The sequence below is a fragment of the Gigantopelta aegis genome, chromosome 6, assembly GCF_016097555.1.
Source record: "Gigantopelta aegis isolate Gae_Host chromosome 6, Gae_host_genome, whole genome shotgun sequence".
Taxonomy (NCBI): Eukaryota; Metazoa; Mollusca; class Gastropoda; order Neomphalida; family Peltospiridae; genus Gigantopelta; species Gigantopelta aegis.
In genome coordinates this window covers 33207921-33227575 of record NC_054704.1, presented here as the reverse complement: position 1 = coordinate 33227575, position 19655 = coordinate 33207921, and the positions used below count along the sequence as shown (strand labels likewise).

The 19655-nt window shown below is 33.7% G+C and overlaps 1 protein-coding gene across 2 annotated transcripts in view; it reads left to right on the top strand.

Annotated features, from left to right (window-relative positions):
* LOC121374156 (DNA excision repair protein ERCC-6-like 2) overlaps positions 1-19655 on the top strand; it is a 49199-nt gene that overhangs the window by 14659 nt on the left and 14885 nt on the right. Inside the window, exons 11-28 of one of the 2 annotated variants that reach the window (XM_041501124.1) lie at positions 9-108; positions 492-551; positions 1122-1237; positions 1801-1916; positions 2668-2751; positions 4012-4160; positions 5612-5848; positions 6304-6375; positions 7892-8037; positions 8923-9018; positions 9513-9612; positions 10608-10760; positions 11864-12041; positions 12947-13243; positions 14143-14294; positions 14767-14918; positions 15974-16203; positions 16937-17925. In XM_041501124.1, the coding sequence (XP_041357058.1) occupies positions 9-108; positions 492-551; positions 1122-1237; positions 1801-1916; positions 2668-2751; positions 4012-4160; positions 5612-5848; positions 6304-6375; positions 7892-8037; positions 8923-9018; positions 9513-9612; positions 10608-10760; positions 11864-12041; positions 12947-13243; positions 14143-14294; positions 14767-14918; positions 15974-16203; positions 16937-17919 (3421 nt within the window). In that variant the 3' untranslated portion in view covers positions 17920-17925. Of the gene's footprint in view, positions 1-8; positions 109-491; positions 552-1121; positions 1238-1800; positions 1917-2667; positions 2752-4011; positions 4161-5611; positions 5849-6303; positions 6376-7891; positions 8038-8922; positions 9019-9512; positions 9613-10607; positions 10761-11863; positions 12042-12946; positions 13244-14142; positions 14295-14766; positions 14919-15973; positions 16204-16936; positions 18819-19655 lie in introns of those variants that run through there. The other variant, XM_041501123.1, reaches the window with a different exon arrangement.

The following is a 19655-nucleotide window of genomic DNA, read 5'->3' as shown; positions in this document are numbered from 1 at the left end:
GCTTCCAGCAAGTACCATGGAACAAACAAGGAATCTTGTTTAGTGGACATCAAGAACAAAAAGGTGGAAGTCGTAATCACAACTTTTGAAACCTTCAGAGATAATGTGGTTAGTAAAATGAAATTATTTTTTGTAAAGTATTGAGTGTTAAGTGATTTAGCCTTTGCCAGATTATAGGGGCGAGACGTAGCCCAGAGCCTGATACTGGATCTCTTGAATTGATGTTTGTAATTTAAGTTAATAATATTACTGTTTTAATTCTGTTTCTCAGAAACTGTAAATGCTAAGTCATCACAACTTTATGCACATGGAAAAAGATATTAATGGACACTTACATACATCAGAAATCAACGTCACATGAAATTATTTGGCAGGCCAAACTTTAACACACTTACATGCAGTGTGTTTTAGTAAGTATGTTACATGGATATCATCATTAATTTTTTTATATTTACTTTGATACACAACTAAGGCGAGAATTGTATTTTCAGGATGAACTTCATTCTCTTGACTGGGATGCTGTAATAGTTGATGAAGTCCACAGAATAAAGGTTAGGACTAACAAGCAATGTACATTTATTGTTAGTCCCTCTGTCCGTCCGTCTGTTCAACATACAGTTTTCCTTGAGATATTGAGATGAAATTTTGTGTATAGCGTTAATATGTAATGTTGCAGACAAAGGAATACTTTCATGCGAATTACCAATTTTTTACATAGTTGTGGCCATTGAATTTACGAAATAAGAAAAATTGTTGGGCCTGGTAGGGGATGTGTATTGCTTTAGCAGTACTCTCAGAACGCTTGTTTTGTTTTATGTTTATGTTTACAAAATTAGTACATGAAATTCTAGTACTTTACACTATAATTGTGATAAAAATAACAGTAAGTGATCGAATATGATCTCAATTTTCAAATCATTATTCATTAAACTTTTATCCATAAAAGTAGTGTGTTATTTAACTTCTTTAGTTAACATAAAACTATTTTGTCATTTTTAAAGATCAAAAGATTACTTACTTATTATTACTATTGTTGTTACTATTATTATTACTACATTTATAATGATTATTATACATTTTATAGTATGTACTCTATTGTATTAGATCTAGTTTTGTTTTAGAGTCTGAAAGCTCAGACTACTCAAGCACTGCGGACACTGGTTACGAAGAAGCGGTTTGGTTTGACGGGGACACTTCTTCAGAACAATATGACAGAACTTTGGTCAATACTTGACTGGTGGGTACCACTCAAAACTAATTTGGTGTTCTAGAGACAAAAACATATTAAACATTTTATCAGGGTTCTGAATGAGGTCAGAGATGGGTAGAATGTTAGATTATTATTTGTCTTTGAATTTAATCATGTGCCTAATGCTTCAGAACTTGAAATGAATTATCATGTGTGTGAGTAGGTATATATGTATGTGTGTCTGTGTGTGTACTTGTACATTTGTATGCATGAGAGTGAGTGATGGAAAAGTTACACAAAGTAGAAGTTACACAACCTATTTTTATCAAAGATGAATCTGGTGTGAAATCACAGCTACAAAGAGTTACTGAATGCATAAATAATTACATCGAAACCACAACATTGTCTTGACATTTCATCAATATACTAAATATTTTGTGATTTTAAAGAGATACTTCTTTTTTATCATGTTTGTTACATGAAGTGATAAAACTCATGTAAGAATTGTCTGATAATTACTATATATTAATAAAATACTGCACTTGTTTCATAAAGTTTATATAGTACACATTTGTGTCATAGTCTTAGATAGATCTTGTATTTTGCTGCAGGGCCCAGCCTGGAGTTTTGGGTTCTTATGACTTATTTGACACTGAGTTTGCATATCCTATTGAGAAGGGTCAAAAACATGATGCTACTAAGCGCGAATTAGCTGAGGCTAGAAAAAGTGAGTATTCAAATCAGTCCGAATGTGATAAAGAACAACAGCCTATGTTAGAAAGACCACAGTGTTTTAAAGGGACATTCCTGAGTTTGCTGCAATTTTTAAGATGTTATCGACTAACAGAGACTTTTTAACAATTGTAATTACATATCAAATATATTTTTCTGTATAAAATATTAATGGCTGTATATTAAACATGCTTCTGATCGTTCTAATATTTGTACTAGGTTAAATTTCATTTTATTCACTAAAAATATTTTTTTCGTGCGTACGTCATAATTTGAAGACAAAATCCAGTTTGGGCTTCTTAAAAATATTAAGACGAGCAGAAACACATTGAATATACAGACACTGATATTCTAAACAAGAAAATATATTTGATATGTAAGTTTAATCGTAGAAATATTTTATTAGTCGGAAACATCTTATAATGCAGCAAACTCAAGAATGTCCCTTTAAACTATGATTGTGAAATAATAATTGATATACAGTCAAGATGCTAATTTTGTGCAGTGAGCCAACTTTACACAATAATGTGTGCTATAACCCGAAAGCCTCATAAAACTGATTTGTTTTAGTTATATTTCTTTTTCTTTGCGAAATATGGTAATTTTGTAAAATAATTACCCAACACATGTGAGTTATTTTAGGTTCCTTCTTTGATACAAAATTAGTATTTCTTTTTAAACCTTAATAGTTGTAATTAAGAAATGTTCTTGGAATATGCCTAGTGACCAGTATTTATTTTTGGCAGAAAAGGAAAAGTTTGCACTGATACGATCTAACCTGATGATTAGAAGAACGAAGAAACTTATTGCTGACCAGTTGCCAGAGAAAGGTAACTCCTAGACATTAACAATGATATGTTCTTGCATTTTTATTTTCCATGGGTGGGATGAGCTCAGTGGTAGAGCATTCACCCAAGATTTTTCACCAGTGTCCCTCAAATGGTACATCAAAGGCCGTATAAGGACTACTGAAAAGTAGATATAACAGGGTTCGTAGGTCTTTAAATTCCTTGAAAGTCTTTGAATTGTAATAAAAGTCTTCAAAAGTCTTTAAATTCTCACAAATCATAGCCAAAGCAATGATGATATCTTTTTACAGCTGCATGCACTTGATATTTTCCAGTTACAAGGTTTAATCTGTCATGATGCATGTAAAAAAGTTCATGAACAGCAACATAAATGAACTGATTTGGTATTTTTATCGCATTCTATTGTCTTTGACCGCTGTATAAAAGTCTTTGAAACTCTGAGAAAATGGCAGGTAAAAGTCTTTGAATTTGTTTGATCTTTAAGGCTATGAACCCTGTTAAAAGATCCTTTACTGCTTTTTAGTTGGAAATGCCTGTGTGGTGGCAGCAGGTTTCCTCCTGTGAACAAGTGTCGAAATAACTGTATTAGACACCAAATAGTATTAATTTAAAAGATGCTGAAGTTTTCAGTAGACAAATGTTCCTTTCATTTTTATGTCTTATTTTATTTTTGATAGTTTTTTTATTACCAAAAGTTGGTCCAGGATGAATTTTTTTACAAAAAACCACACATTAAGTGGGTACAAATTTATAACTTTAACTCGCAAATGTTTACTAATTTTTTTTATAAATACATAAAATAATATTCAAATTTGAATCGGTAAGTATTATTTTTGTGGGTTTTTCTGTAAGTAATTAAGCACATTTTTCTGACCAGAATCTTTTTTTGAAATGATTCCCAATATTTCGTGATTTTTTTGTTTGTAAAACGGTCAAATTCATTACCAAATTAGCTGTCACAATCAGCTATCAACTCCTGAAAATGACCATGACATTCCGCCATTGTTGTCAAGTGAAAATACTTGCTGAAAACCACTTTTTCAATTAAAAATGTCCAGGTATTTCTCACACAAAAACTAAAAACTATAACAGCCATTATCAGTCTGATTAGTCTCGATCAGTGTTGTTGCCGTGTGCAAAAGGGTGGGAAATATAAATGAATATGTGGTATACAGTATATCGGCTTGTGTGACGTTGGGCGAGATGATCATCATCACGCCTGGAGTAGTCAGAAGGTTACGGTACTGATGATGAATTTTCACAGAATCTGTTTTATTGTAGAGGACAACATAGTGTTCTGCAAGCTGTCTGCATTACAAGTGAGTGTGTATAAGGCAATCCTTGGACATCCTGACATGAAGATTGTACTCAAGATGAATGACCCATGTGATTGCAGGAGTGGCAGCACCAGAGGGCGCTGTTGCTTTAGGGTGAGTCAAGGGAGGTAATTAGAGTGGCTGTTACATGAGTTAAAAAATGTAATTGTCAAAAAAACTATTTGTGAATCAACATCTCGATACTTTCAGCACTGCAGGTGGTGTTTTATGGTGTAATCTGTGAATTAAATAAGCCACTATATGTATTTTCATAATGTTATAATATACAGGGTTTGCACGGGCCATGGAAAGTCATGGAAAATGAACCTGGAACAATATGGGTTGTGCAGTTATGGTCATGGAAAATCTGTAGAATCGTGACTTCAATTTATATCAAATTAAATCCACCTCGGCTTGGATGAAAATTCGCCCTTTTACTTGGGAAAGTTTTAAACTGGTTAGTTTGGTTTTTAGTAGAGTTCATTGTACGACTAGTATTGTTATTCCTGTTATAGTTTTACCCCCTTGGTTGCTTTGCATAATACAAACAACTGCATGCACAGAAACCACTTCCCATTAATAGGCCAGTTCACAATTAATCGAGGATACAGTCTGGCGCCTCTCCCCCCCCCCCCCCCCCCCCCCGCAAAAAAAAGAAAAAGAAACAAAACTGGCTGATATACGGGGACAAGGTGCAAAGTGAGCTTTGACACTAAACAAGTCGGGATCTTGATGTCTGTAGTGTGATTTCGATTTTGAAATCTGATTAGGTCAAAAATATTACAGCGACTACGACTTCTCACAACTGCAGATATCTTGGCGACTTGACTCAACTTTCGGCAGATAAAACACTCATTCACCGATAAGATTAGGGCCTGTTCATCGGCTATTGGATGTCAAACATTTGGTAATTCTGACACGTAGTCATCGGAGGAAATCCGCTACAGTTTTCCTAATGCAGCAATGGATCTTTTATTTGCACTTTCCCACAGACAGGAAAGCACATACCACAGCCTTTGACCAGTTGTGGTGCACTGGTTGGAATGAGAAAAAAATCTAATCAGTTACATGGATCCACCGAGGTGGTTTGATCCGGTGACCTTAAGCGAGCACTCAAACAATTGAGCTAAATCCCGCCCTGGATGGTTAACGAAGCAATATAGGGTGATCCGAGAGCCACCACCACCATAACCTCTCCCACTCCTCACCTCGTGAAAAAAAGGCATAGTAAAAGAAATTTATGATTTTGTATTGAATTATATTGACATTTCAAGCATGTTTTCTACACTATAAGTAATGCTTGCTGATTTTAAAATGGTCATAGAATTTTGATCATTTAGTCATGGAACATGGAAAGTCATGAATAATAAAGTTCAGAAAGGTGTACAAACCCTGAATATAGAAGATTTAACTTCTTGTTATAACATAACTGCAGGTGTTTATTATAAAACATTTTTAATATAGAGTTTTTCATACATTGAACTATTGTCACAGGATATGGAAGAACGGTGTGATCCATAATTTTAAAGGAACATGATACATGCAGAAATTGTTCTTTAATACAGAAAGGAAGCAATGGTTTTTCCCCTGCAGCTCTGTGCCTGTCCTTCATGCACCTACTTCTGAAAGTTGCCAACCATGTGGCTCTGTTGATTCCACATGCCAAGATGGCAGACAACCAGATCAAGCGTTCTAAAGAGATTTGTGATATTGCGTTCAAAGATCATCCACAGTTTGTAGGTTTAACACGGGACGCATCCTTCAGAACGTTGTCAGATCCTAAGTACTGTGGAAAAATGAAGGTGAGTTTTAAATTTGAGAGTTGATTAAAAAAAAAAAGTTATGGTAAAATTGTTAATAAATATTGGTGGGGTTAGGATATATATTGGGTCTACTTTTTCAGTTAAAAAATGGTGGATTTTATTTTGGAAAGTTTCTTTTGTATTTGACACCCATATCTGTTACTTCACTTAGTGTGTGATACCATGGTAACACTTTATTTGAAATCCTTAATATGAAAACATGTTTGCAGAATTCAGTAACATATCCTTTGTTTTAGCCAGTAATTTTTTTTTCTTACATTCTTCACTATGCATTGATAAATGTTTGTGAATTCTTACATTTATTTTGATATATCTACTTGTATATTGGGATATATCTACTTATATATCAGACAGTTTATAAAGTTTCATTGCAGTTTATTACAGCTGATTTGAACAGGAAATTAGTTTTAGCATTTGAATTTATTTTTGTTCAGGTTCTACAAGGTCTCCTGTCAGTGTTTGAGAAAACACACAGCAAGGTTCTGATTTTCTCATATTCCACCAGGGTAGGTAGTTTTGTTCCATACCAAGATATTCTATGTTTTATCAGTAGTAGCAAACAGTCTTGTATTTCAAAGTAATGTAGGAGTATGTCAAATTACCAATTCTTGAATCAGCATCTCAACAAGTTAACTCTTACTGCAGGTGGTGTTATATATAAAGATTATTATACGAGCTTGTGTGTCGTACTGTTTTTACGAAACGAGTGTCAGGATTATTGTATTACCCGAGCGAGAGTGACACTCGTTTCGTAAAATCAGTACGATTCGCACGCAAGTGTAATAATTTCTTTATTATCCAAAACATTATTTTATGAATAACAAACTAGGACCATGTCAAAACGTTTCAAACGTTACTAAAACGAAACGAAACGATGTCATTTTCAGAAATGACGCCATTTTGATAAGTGTTTACACTGGGGAAGCCGCACTAAGTTATGCCGTCATTCGTTGTGCACGTGAAATCATTATGACACACGTGGGTCATACTGATTATATTTCCCTGAATATCTTGAACTATGTTGATAATAAAACATATTCTTGCCCACTGGACTGAATTAGCCAGCTTTTGCACAGTGCTAGATAAATCTATAATCTATATATTCCTGATGTCATCACTCATGTTTTATGATGATTGGTGTGCCATAACTTATTTTTTTCATAATTCTGTTGAATTGGGTATTCCCCAAGTTGCCATCTCACAATGTATCATTGTTTTAAATACATTTAAACAAATTAATATTTTTAATTTTATATTTATGGTTTAGTTTTTACATTTTATGTTGTTGCATAATGTGGATTATATTTTTTTGTATATGATTAAATGAGTTTGTAAGTGAAATGTTTATGAATCGTTCTAGAATAAACAAGCCATAGCTTACAAAATTAATATTTTGTTACTGTAATTGGGCAACAAAAATAATCAATCACCATTGTAAGGTGTAGATAAGACCATTCCAACCCTCGGGACAAAATGTACCTCACAACTGTGATAGATTCTATTAATATGAAAATTATATAAGCCACTATTTGTATTTTATATTAGTAGACTTGATTATAAAAGCTATCTTGTTAATTTGTAGAGTTAAGTTTTATTTAACACATGAAACAAACACAGCAAATACAAAAGTTTAGTTTATTTAAGATAAAATTGTCAAATTAAAAAGTTACTTTTTCAGTCATCTTTGTCTTACTGTGTAAAATATTAGTTTATTTACTAAATGAATAAGAGATAACCTGTGATAACCTGTCTGTGGTATAGTACATATATATGTCATTTACGAGAAGTAACCTATGCAGTGATTGCAGATTTGTCATCTCAAAGTCTATCTCACAGTTTGATCAAGGTGAGCTGCTGAAATGGTGCTAACAAAGCACTTGCATGAAGTTCAAATAACATTCATTGAAAGACTGGATCAAATATTACAATTATGACACTGAAGTATATGACATAAGAATTAGCTAATGTTAGATGCATATTAAATGGGGTGTGATGTATTGAAGTAATATTCCTTTCTTCTAGTTGCTGGATATCCTGGAGCAATACATCATAGCATCTGGTCATGAGTACCGCCGCATTGATGGATCAGTCAACAATCGACAAAGGCTGGATATTGTTCGTGAATTTAACAAAGACCCCAATATTTTTATTTGTCTAATATCTACAAAGTAGGTGCTTGTTTTTCTTTTTTTTAAGTGAACAGAAGTTTTTTTCTGTTTAGAATATTAGTTGATCATAACGGTTTCATTTAGTCTCAATATGCAAACTAAATTTTTAAAATTTGTAAACTGTCTAATACTTGAGATACTTTGCAGGATGATTATAAGAGTAACAGAATAAATATATTTTTTAAGTAAGATACAAGTCTGAAAATTGTTTATTTAAAACATTTGGTTTCATCATCAGTACTTAAGCTAAAAGGAAATGGCTTGTGTGACATATTTTTCCCAGTATTAACAAAAAAAAAAAAAGAAGATTAATGCTGGATGTTAAATTCATAATCTCAGGAACTAAAATTATCAGTTGCAAATAAATCTGTTAGGCATTTATAAAATGGTGGCCTTTTTACATTCAGAATTGGGTTCCATGAAATATTACCTACCTGTTGAACAAATAGGTGTGTCATAAAAATACTGTATGCACCACCAATATTGTACAGACGTTGTCAATTTTACATGATCATGATATCGACAAACTAGCTGCATCTTAAAGGTTAAGTTTCCTTTGCACCAGTAATATGTGTCTCACCTTCTCCCAAAAAAGTAAAGTGCACAAATTGTTTATTTAGCTATTTAAAAAAAGAGAAGATATTTAATGAAAAGATGAAGTATTCTATATCTATCATATGCTCCATCCTTGGTTTATCAAAGGACATCAAATGTAAGACTAGTTGTAGAAACCTTTAGGAACAGTAATAATAATCTTCATGTTTTAATCAGCCCATCAATATCAAATGACATTGAAACTGCCTGAAATGTTTTTTATCTGGAATCTTAAAAGTTTATTTATACCATTATTATTACTTCAGCTTGCTTATCATATTCTATTTTCAGAGCTGGAGGTCTTGGTCTGAACCTGACTGGTGCCAACAAAGTGGTGATCTTTGACCCCAACTGGAACCCCAGCCACGACCTTCAGGCACAGGATAGGTTAGTTAAACCGTGTCTTAATTAATCTAGGAGTAATACGTAGCCCAGTGGTAAAACATTCATCTGATGCGTGGTTGGTCTGGGATTGATCCCCGTCGGTGGGTGCATTGGGCCATTTCTCATTCAAGCCAGTTCACCACAATTGGTATATCAAAGGCCGTGGCATGTGCCAGCCTTGCTACTAATGGAAACATGCAGCAGGTTTCCTCTAAGGCTACTACTACATGTCAGAATTACCAAATGTTTGACATCCAATAGCCGATGATTAATAAATCAATGTGCTTTAGTGGAGTCGTTAAACAAAACAAACTTTGATTAATCTAGGAGTACTTTTATGACGGTGGGATCGCATTTGGCCCCTTTGTGTTTAATTACCATGACCATTACAACTAATGAGTAATTGAAACATTACCAACAGTTTATTATATGACTCAAATATTGTTTATGCGACATCTTTACCTTCTGATATAATATTTATAATTTATTGCTTTCAGAGCATACAGAATTGGTCAGAGGAAGAACGTACAAGTGTTTCATTTGATCTCCGTGGGAACAATAGAAGAAAATGTTTATCTGAGACAAGTGTATAAACAGGTACTTATATCCATTCATATTTATCAGAATACAGTGAAACCCTCCAAACAAGACGCCCATTAGACCAAGTAAAAAGGACGGTTTGTAAGGGGTATCTGGTTTAGTGAGGTTATATTCTGTAGTAATATTTAAAAAGGGACTGTGAACAATTTCGGATTTTGAGGGAATTCCAGTTTACAAAGGGTCTGGATTTGAGAGGTTTCATTGTATAAGCAATCTACAATGTTTTTAAAATCAAATGAAGAGTTAATTTCCAAATCACTATATATTTGCATTTTCAAAGAAACATTATTGTCATATTGTTGAGTTATACTAACATCAGTAGACATTTAACTGCTAACTACAAAATCTGAAATTGGCGTACATTGTGTTTTAAAAATGAATTCTTAGATATTTGATTGTTTTGTTAATGATGTGTCTCCTAGCCATCTGCATAAATTTTAATTTATATTTTTTACAAATTATCTAAGGCTATTGGTCGATTCTTTATATTTGGCACTTAATTAAAAAGTTTAAATATGTATCCCATATATTTTAACTTTGATGATTGGGTACACAGACTTGAAAGAAAAGTTAGTTTGTTTTGTTTAACAACACCACTAGAGCACATTGATTTATTAATCATTGGATGTCAAATATTTGGTACTTTTAAGTCATAGAGAGAAAACCCACAAAACATTTTCATTAGCAGCAAGGGGTCTTTTATATGTACCGTTCCAGACATGATGGCACATACTATACCCTTTGATATACCAGTCATAGTGCATAGGCTAGGGTGAGAAATAACACAATGGGATCATCGATGGGGATTGATCCTAGACTGACCATACATCAGATGAGCACTTTACTACTGGGCTACGTCCCACCCCACAGATATGAAGTGTTAAATTTTTTATTGTGATTCATTCTATTTTTAGTTAATTCATTACCAGATCTTAATTTTGTCTAGTAAAATGTATTGAAATTGTACTCAAAGGCTTGTTATCTTATTTCAGCAACTTGACAGCGTTGCTGTGGGAACTGAAAATGCCAAGAGGTTATTTCATGGAATCCAGGGAGACCCGATGCAGACAGGGGAGTTGTTTGGTGTTAAAAACATGTTCAAACTGCGTACAGGGGAATCATGTCTCACCATGGATGTCTTGCAGGTAACTATTCAACTGTTCACATACTTTGTTTAAACAGACTATCCTGAGTTTGTAGCCATTTTAAAAGGTATTTGGCAAATAAAATATTTTTACATTTAATTTATTAAAATTACAATTTACTTATATTCTCTTGATTAGAATATGAATATCTCTGTAACAAATGCACTTCTGCACATCGTCATCTTTTGTAGGATCTCAATAATAATTGTATCGATTTTTGTTTAAATTAATTTTGTACGTATAAATTTACTATTTCTTCCAACGGCCAAACATAATTTTGAAATAATTTGGCCAAAGGTGATTCCAATTGTATTTATTCACATAATGCTTTATATTTAAAACAGGTTAAGGTAAGATAGTGTTTTTAAAGACATGGAAAAGCAGGATTTTTTTATTGTTTTGGGGTGGGGGACAAACAGAAGTCTGGCTAAGATTGAAAACTCCGGGTAAAGGAGCAGAGTGTGGCTCAGTGATTAGAACACATGCTTGGGGTGAAATGAACCGTATAATCAGTCACTGGACCCACTGATTAATTACTTGTTCTTGTTCTATCAACTACCTCAAAACTAGCACTTAAAAAGCTGTGTATATGCTGTCCTATCTGTGGGAGAGTTCAGAAAACTCGAATTACGTTTTTCATGTTCCCTTTTTAAATATCAGTACTAAACAGAATGCATGGGTGTCCAGTTTAAAGGAGTAGTGTGTGTGTGACAACAGCTGGTATTTTCTCTTAACTTTGCAGACTGTCACAATTGCCGATGATTGTATTACAATTAGTTAAAATATGCCTTGTTTCTATACACATTCCTTTTCATTCCTTCAAAATGTAGGTGCTGATCTGAAATTTGTCTGACTGAAGCATCATAATTTCTAACAGGTGGACAGGAATGTTTTTCAGGCATGATCTTCGATTAGCGTAGTGAATGCAGTTTGTTCAAAGATTAAAAACCATAGCTTCTTTTTATGGAAATTAGTCTGTAATTTTGAAAGATAAACATTTTGGCATTCAGTTTGTGAAAAAAAACCCATTTGTTTAAGATATTCACTGTACAGCAGAACTAGTATTCAATTTAAAACAGAATCCTTCTCTTTGTTCACTACAGAGAAATGCGAAGATTGAAGCAGAGCTTGGAGGTTGTGATGTAGCCAAGTACGTCCCACTGTCAGGACAGACTGATGAAGAGAACAGTGAGGACGAGAAAGATTCTGTAGAAACCAGTTCTGATGAGGAAAGTGTCTACACAAAGGGATCAGAGTTTGCTGCTTTCTTTGATTCAGAGGGTATGACACATTCAAATTGATATAATAAGTTTCAGTTCATTTGCATCAAAAAGGAATTGCAGTGTAACTGCGTAATGAATAGAGTTAAACTTTGTATAACAAAATATTATTTAGGTTTAAACATATACCAATTGGAATATATATATATATTTTAAAATATTTCTATGTAAATAATAAAGTTTCTTAACAAATTACCATCAAATTATATTGATTAAATATCATTTTTTAATACAGGGGTGAAAACTAAATTCTAGAACAGCCAATGTAAGCATCTTCACTTGCATTGTCACTGAAGTAATCGATAATACAGTACACAGACTAAAGGTAGAATTGCGCATGCTTTACTTTGGCTGTTCCACCAGTTGTCTTTGTACCAGTATTAAAAAGAAGATTTAACCTATGCATTTTGATGGTAACTTGTAAAGAAACATTTTTATTACAATGAAATTGTTTTTAAAAAATGTTAAAAGTTGGTATGAGTTTAAAACTCAATAATGTTTTTATATGAATTGGTTCCCTTTTGATGCAAAATTTTAAGTAAAACCCCCACCAGAATAGCTCATTATTTGCAAATAAATCATACTTACGAATACTAAGTAAACAAATTTTGTGAATGACATTTGACATTAACACTCTAGTGGTGTCATTAAACAAAACAAACTTTATCTTTGTCTATTAACAATCTCAGTAATGATTGAACTTTAATTCCCATAAGGATCTTGTTTCCAAAAGTATGTGTAGATGAACTTTATCATACAGTTAAAAAAAAAGAAGGTAATTAACTTTATAATCATTCTTTCAAAAATTCAAAAGTGAATGTACAAAAAAACAGAGATATTCAGAAATAGTTGAGTTTCAAAACCAGTCAATGACTTACAGAAATTGCATATAGGTTTTGTTTACAGACTCGGGAGTGGATGAACTTGATGGAGTCGCAGAGTGTCACATGAAGTCATCTGGACGTCCAGGAGTTCCAGCAGACATTAACAAACACACAAAAGGAACACCATCTGTAGGAGGAGACAAGACTGCCAGAGATAAAAAGTTGGTTTCAAACCTGGAAAGACCAAGGGCAGTACCACCACTGGCAGCTAGGAAGAACAAGAGCAAAACTGCAGAAGTTATAGATGATGATAGACTTAATGAAGCGCTCATAGATCATTCGCCACCTCGCTCATTTTCCTCTGTTAGCTCCGTGTTTGGTATGTCTTACATCCTTCTTAATATTTACTCAATACATCTATGTTACTTTTTGGGGCTCTTTTTCTGCACCATAGCTGGTTTGTCAAAGACTGTTTTATGTGTTTCGTAGTATATCGAGTTCACCTAAAAAATATTATGTTCTGCTACACATATGCAAGAATATAAGGTACTCCATAATGTTTATTCTAAGTTTAAAAGTCTGTCTCTAATGTTCAAACTGAATCAATAATTAGGACCCAGTATTTCTTACTACTATGAAATTACACTGCAGCAAGAATATTTTATGCTGATTATTGGCAGGAACAGCCTGTGACAACGATGGGTTTTTTCTCCAAACACTATAATAATGTTTGACACCAAATATCTGCTCAAATCAATGTTCTCAGGTGTTGTCAAGCATAATTATTAGATTGGTCCTTGGATTTTTCTGACTGATGTATCAAATGTATACATTTTCCCACAGAAAGTATGTCATGTGTTATGGACAGTAAGAAGAAACTAGCTGAAATTGGAAAACCACAGTCTTCTGATGATATAAATATACATCTTAAAAATATACATAAATGTTTTTGGTTACTTACATAAAATATTAATGAAAGATGACCATCACAAGGTTTTTTTCGATGCATGTAACTCTTAAAAGGGGTCAAAATTTTATTTGTGTGATTGTATCTGAACACCTACATTTATGATACATTAATCAAACTACATGTCCATTTAGGAAAGTTACACATGTCTAAGGAATAAATATCATTTGTAAATTTAGCCAAATATGTATTCTAACAAAAACTTAAATATTTGTAGTAGAGGCAATCTCATTTTAGAGCCAAATAGACACGACCTGTTTGCACTGTTAAAATAACAGTATTGTGTTAAATTGTATTGTTATTTATAACAGAGATGTGTGGTGTTCTGCATGTTCATGCAAACGACAAGATGGTTGGTCCCAGCAGAGCAGAGGAGCACATGAGTCGAAAAGCGATGCAGGAGGTCTACGAGCTACACAAGAACTCACAAGAGCCGGCAATGCAAGTGGATCCATACTCCGAGGTATTAGACCAACATCATATGGCCCAGGTCCTGACCAAATTGCCAACCAATATGTAGAGTACTTTCTGTCCCTTTCCTCAGCACATTAAATCTTTTTTTTGTACAATAAAACTAAATATAAATAAATAAGATGCCAAAAAAAAGAACAATCAAATGTAGAGTTGAGTAAACTAAATCAATTCTGAAAATATTGCTGTTTTATTTATATTGTCAGTAATATTTTAATGTCCATAACAATAAAGCAGTTTTATTATGTCCAAACCACCTTTCCTTTTTACATAAGTCAAACTGAAATTATTGACAAAAAGCAATTTTTGTCGAGGCTGGAATTGGGGTATGTGTGGACCCATTATGTAATTTCCCATTCCTGTCAGTGCTCTACAACTGGTAGTGGGAAAGTCCATATTAAAAAAAATCCCTTGTCACAACAATGTACTAAAGTGTCATAATATAAATATTTTGTTTTTAACAGTCCAATGATGAAGCACCAGACCCACCAGAAGTGAAAAAGTTGTATAACAGATCAAGTCGTCAGAAGAAAAAACATGACCACAATACACCACAAGCAATAGAGCACAAGTCCACCAGAATACTTGTTGGCCAGACCCCCGGTGCAATTAGACGGTGAGATTCAAATTGAGATGAGTCATGTTTGTAAAGTTATTCTCAAATTGAGATGAGTCATGTTTGTAAAGTTATTCTCAAATTGAGATGAGTCATGTTTGTAAAGTTATTCTATCTCATACCATTTAAAGGATGTAATCAATTGATAGGCTTATCTCATTAGAGCCAGTGCACCACAACTGGTTTGTGCTATCCTGTCTGTGGGATGGTGCATAAAAAAGATCTGTTGCTGCTAATGGAAAAATGTAGTGGGTTTCCTCTCTAAGACTATATGTCCAAATAACAAATGTTTGACATCCAATACAGGGGTGTAGAAATAGAAAATATTTCACTAGTCTGAAGCAACTAAAATGTACTAGTCCGCAAGAATTTCTACTTGTCCACCAGCTTGTAGAACAATATCACTGTTTAACAATATTATAATATACACTGTCCACCTCAAATGATATATTATTAAGTACCCTTGGTAAGTGATCAACATCACATGGCAAACGAAATCAAGCCCCATACCTTGATTGACAAATCACTAAATGTTTTAAATATTCTGATATAACTTTTTCACATTTCTTTCCTGTATATTTATAAAATTCAAGTATTTAACAAAAAAACCCAAGCCATTTCTAGGAAGTATTAATATTTGACCGGCTCTTTTCTGTTTCTGTTGTCTATTAGTCAGTCAGTCAAGACAGAGAGATCACCCATTGGACTAGTAGTTGCATTTTTTAACTCGTATGTCAGAATTTTTACTCGCATTTGGCGAGCTGGCGAGTACTTTCTGCACCCCTGCAATAGCCAATGATTAATGAATCAATTTGCTCTAGTGGTGTCATTCAACAAAATAAACTTTAACTTTAAAGGATGTAATTTATGACCATCAATACCTTAATGTTAACACACATAAAAGATAGTGCAGAAGGCTTGGTTGAACTTACGGTCATTTTCAGTAATTTTAACTTAAATCAATAAAAAAAATCTATATAAAAGGTAGATTAAAAATAGATTAGTTCCAATAGTCATAGAAATGTTTTAGATAATATTGTTTCCTTTATTTTCAGACAACACTTCAAGAAACTTGGAGAAGTTCTGCAGTACGAATCACCACTGGCATTAGCTGAGTCAATTCTGTGTTCAGATACAAAGCAGTGTTTTGATATGCTAAAATCATTTTATATTGATCAACACCCTGATTTGGCTGAGGTCATCACCAAGGTTACCACTTTAAACACTGAACAGGAAGATGCAGCAACAAGAAATGTGCCTTGTTCAAGAAAAAGAAGTAACAAAGGTATCAAAACATTTTTTTTAAAGAATTATTTTTGTTTGGTTAATTTGTAAGAGAATATTGGATGCTTTCAGTAAATTCAGTTTTTTTTCACCACTGCTTAAAATATCAGAGATGACAATTTTCTGTAAAATTCCAGAGAATTTTGACAACCATTTAGGTTGTTTTTTGTGAATCAACCAAATCCGAGGGATTTTTTAGTGGAGTGGTAGGTACCTTTATTCAGTCACCAAGATCATATATCACACATACTTCACTTTATTTATATAAAATTTTAATATTTTAAATCTGCCTTTTGGAAGGGGCAGGATGTAGCTCATTGGTAAAGCACTCGCCTGATATGTGGTTGGTCTAGGATTGATCGCTGTCAGTGCACTCACTGAGCTGTTTCTCATTCCAGCCAGTGCTATCCTGTCTGTGGGATGAATCATATAAAAGATCCCTTGCTACTAATGTAGTGGGTTTCCTCTCTAAGACTATATGTCAAAATTACCAAATGTTTCACATCCAATAGCCATTGATTAATAAATCAATGTGTTCTAGTTTGTGTTGTTAACAAAACAAACTAGCTACCTCTGTGCAGTGTCGTGCTACTTTGATCACGTTTAGAAATTTATACATTTGTCTATAAATTTTAGTACATGATAAACAATTTCATTGTCACCATTATTGTCTGACATAATAAATAAAAGTTTCAAATTGTAATATATTTTGATGACTCCTTTTATATCCTCAGAGCATTCAAAGTCAGTTGTTTCAAGAGCTAAGATTCCAAAATCTTCAAAGAAGAAACCTGTTACTGGATTAACTTTTGTGGATCTTTCAGACAGTGAATCTTTCAAAGATGATTGTGACAAAGAAATGGTTACTGATCAAAGTCCTGCATTGAGTCTAGAAATTGGAATGAAGCCTTCATCACATTTCTTAAAAACACCAAGGCAGAGAAAACAGAGGATTGCAAACACACGACTTAGAACACCATTGATGGGAAAGAAAGAACAAAAGTGTAACTTAGTAGAAAAGAACGATCAGAAGTGTAGTTTGAAAGACGAGAAAAAGCACAAATTTAATTTAATGGAAAAGCAAGAGCAGAAGCATAATTTAACAGACAAGAAAGGAATGCATTATGCAACCACATGTTTGTTGTCTGCTTGTGATAATTCTTCACTTGTGGAAAGTAATGTGTTTCACATTTTTGATGCCAAGGAATGCTCAAAGGTTAGGGAAGTAGCGGACACTGACAATCTTTTGAGTGAAATGGGCTTTGACCAAGATGTAGATACGTTGTCAAAATCAGAGTTAAACAAGAAGAGACTTTGTGAGAGGACACATTCAGATAATAATCAACGATTCTCCATCATTGATAACATCTTTCTGAATTCAGCAAAACTAAAAAAGCCACCACCTAACGCATCACCGAAAAGAAAAGTGCATATGTCTTCCAAATCAGCAGAGTCTAACTTTTCCACAAATGATGAGAGTGGTTTCATGTCTGATCTGTTAAATAACAGTACTCTTATAGACGATAGTATTGACTGCTTTGCAGGTTCTAGAAAAAGACACAAAAAAGATGTGACAAAAGTAGAAACCGTTCTTCATGACAGTGACGATGATCTTGACAATTTGTTTAGTTTCAAGAAAAAGCCCTCATTTCATGACTCAGAAATTAAGGATGAGGATGAATCTTCGCTATTCGGAAGTGAAAGTTTGTTTTCCTGAAACTAAATTATTTTACAAAAAAAACAGTGACATGATCATGTATAATCTACTCCTTTGAAATTACTAATGCATTTTTAAAAGAAACATTTTATAATTCTATATGGTCTTTTTTTAACAGTTATGAATGTATGTTTAATTCCGATATAGAGACTAGGTCTTGCCTGATAACAGTGATATAGTTATTGCAACAGATGATCTAGATAGTCTGAAAAAAACCCTGCCCAACACCATATACACTACTCCTGCAGTATAGTAAGGTATCTTTTATATGTGCTTTAGCTTTTAGTTCTGTTTCTAATAAACTATAGGTCCTATATCAATGAAACTTGGTTTAAAGTTGCACCTATGGATGTTCAACACAGTGCATCTAAAACATTTATGCTTGACGAGACATTTATTTCCACATAATTCTTATATATATTTACATGCTTTAAAATATGTGGCAAAAAATATATGGTTATATCCTCGAAGAATCATGAAGCGTCCTATTCATGGGAAAATGGCTACAATGCACACGCATTGTAATCACACAATCAGTTTGATTATTTGATCTATTACCTTATTCAGTTAACTACAAATATCAATTAATAAAATGTTTATAACCTTACAAGAGTATTCCGTTGATAGATAAAACACATGCCACAGGTGAATGTGTACATTCCAAGTCCTGGATTGGAAAGCATCCTATGTAGGTAAGATGGGCTTCCATAATTTGTTTTTGTTGAAAAAATACATAATGCACGTGACCTGACCCAGAGATGAAAGCAGACGTGACAGTGTGTGACGGAACATGCTCTTAATTTCTTTTCGCCTGTGGCGATATTAATTTTTTAGAGGGCCGTGTGCAGTCCCAATATGCACTTAAGACTAGGTGGGCACTTTGTTACGTAATACCTCCGCGCGACGGTGGTCGAGCTGTTCCCAATACACACCCAGACCAGATGCGGAGGCCATGTGACCAGTAGTTACGTAATACCTCCGCAAGTTCTGTTTTACGACCGGGGATTTTTAGCGATTGGCGACAGCTAGTCTGACCATCTAAGAAAAATATGCAGTCTTGGGTCGCTGATGGAAATATCACTTTGTAGGTTACAGTGCCTCGGTATCCCCCTAACCTTGTACCCCCCATTGCGATATTTCGGATTTGTCATAATAGATAGGAATTTAGAGATATCGCTGAGAAACAAAAGGAAGGCCCCAGGAACGTTAGTGCCGTTTGGACTTGGTAAATATATATTTTTACTGCTCTGTTGTATAACCTTGATGTGATTGATGTGACCTTTAAAATCCTTTTTAATACTCCGTATTGTACCAATATTATTTTAGACAGTGTTTTCCGGTAGAACTGACGAAGTAGAATTGTTAGGCTTCACTGTCTAAATTATTAAAGCTTAAACCAGTCATCCTAGAGGAACCTAGGTAACTGTAGTTTGTTATTGTCTTTATTGTGATATGGTACCAGTAGTTAAATTCTGTATTACAAGGTTACCTTGAATGATGTAGTTAAGGGTTAATTAAAAATTAACCAGTTAGGAATAAGAGTTGTAATTCCTTTATTAATTAAGTTTTCCCCTGGAAGCGTTGGCGGCATTATCACACGCGTGTGTGGTGTGTGTTTTGTATCAACGGTGAAAGTGATTAGAAAATTGTGGTAAACTAGACCCCTCGTGATTAACTAATTAAGGTGATTAGTTTTCTGTGGTTGTTATTATTGTTGGTTTGGTGTTGGAACTGGG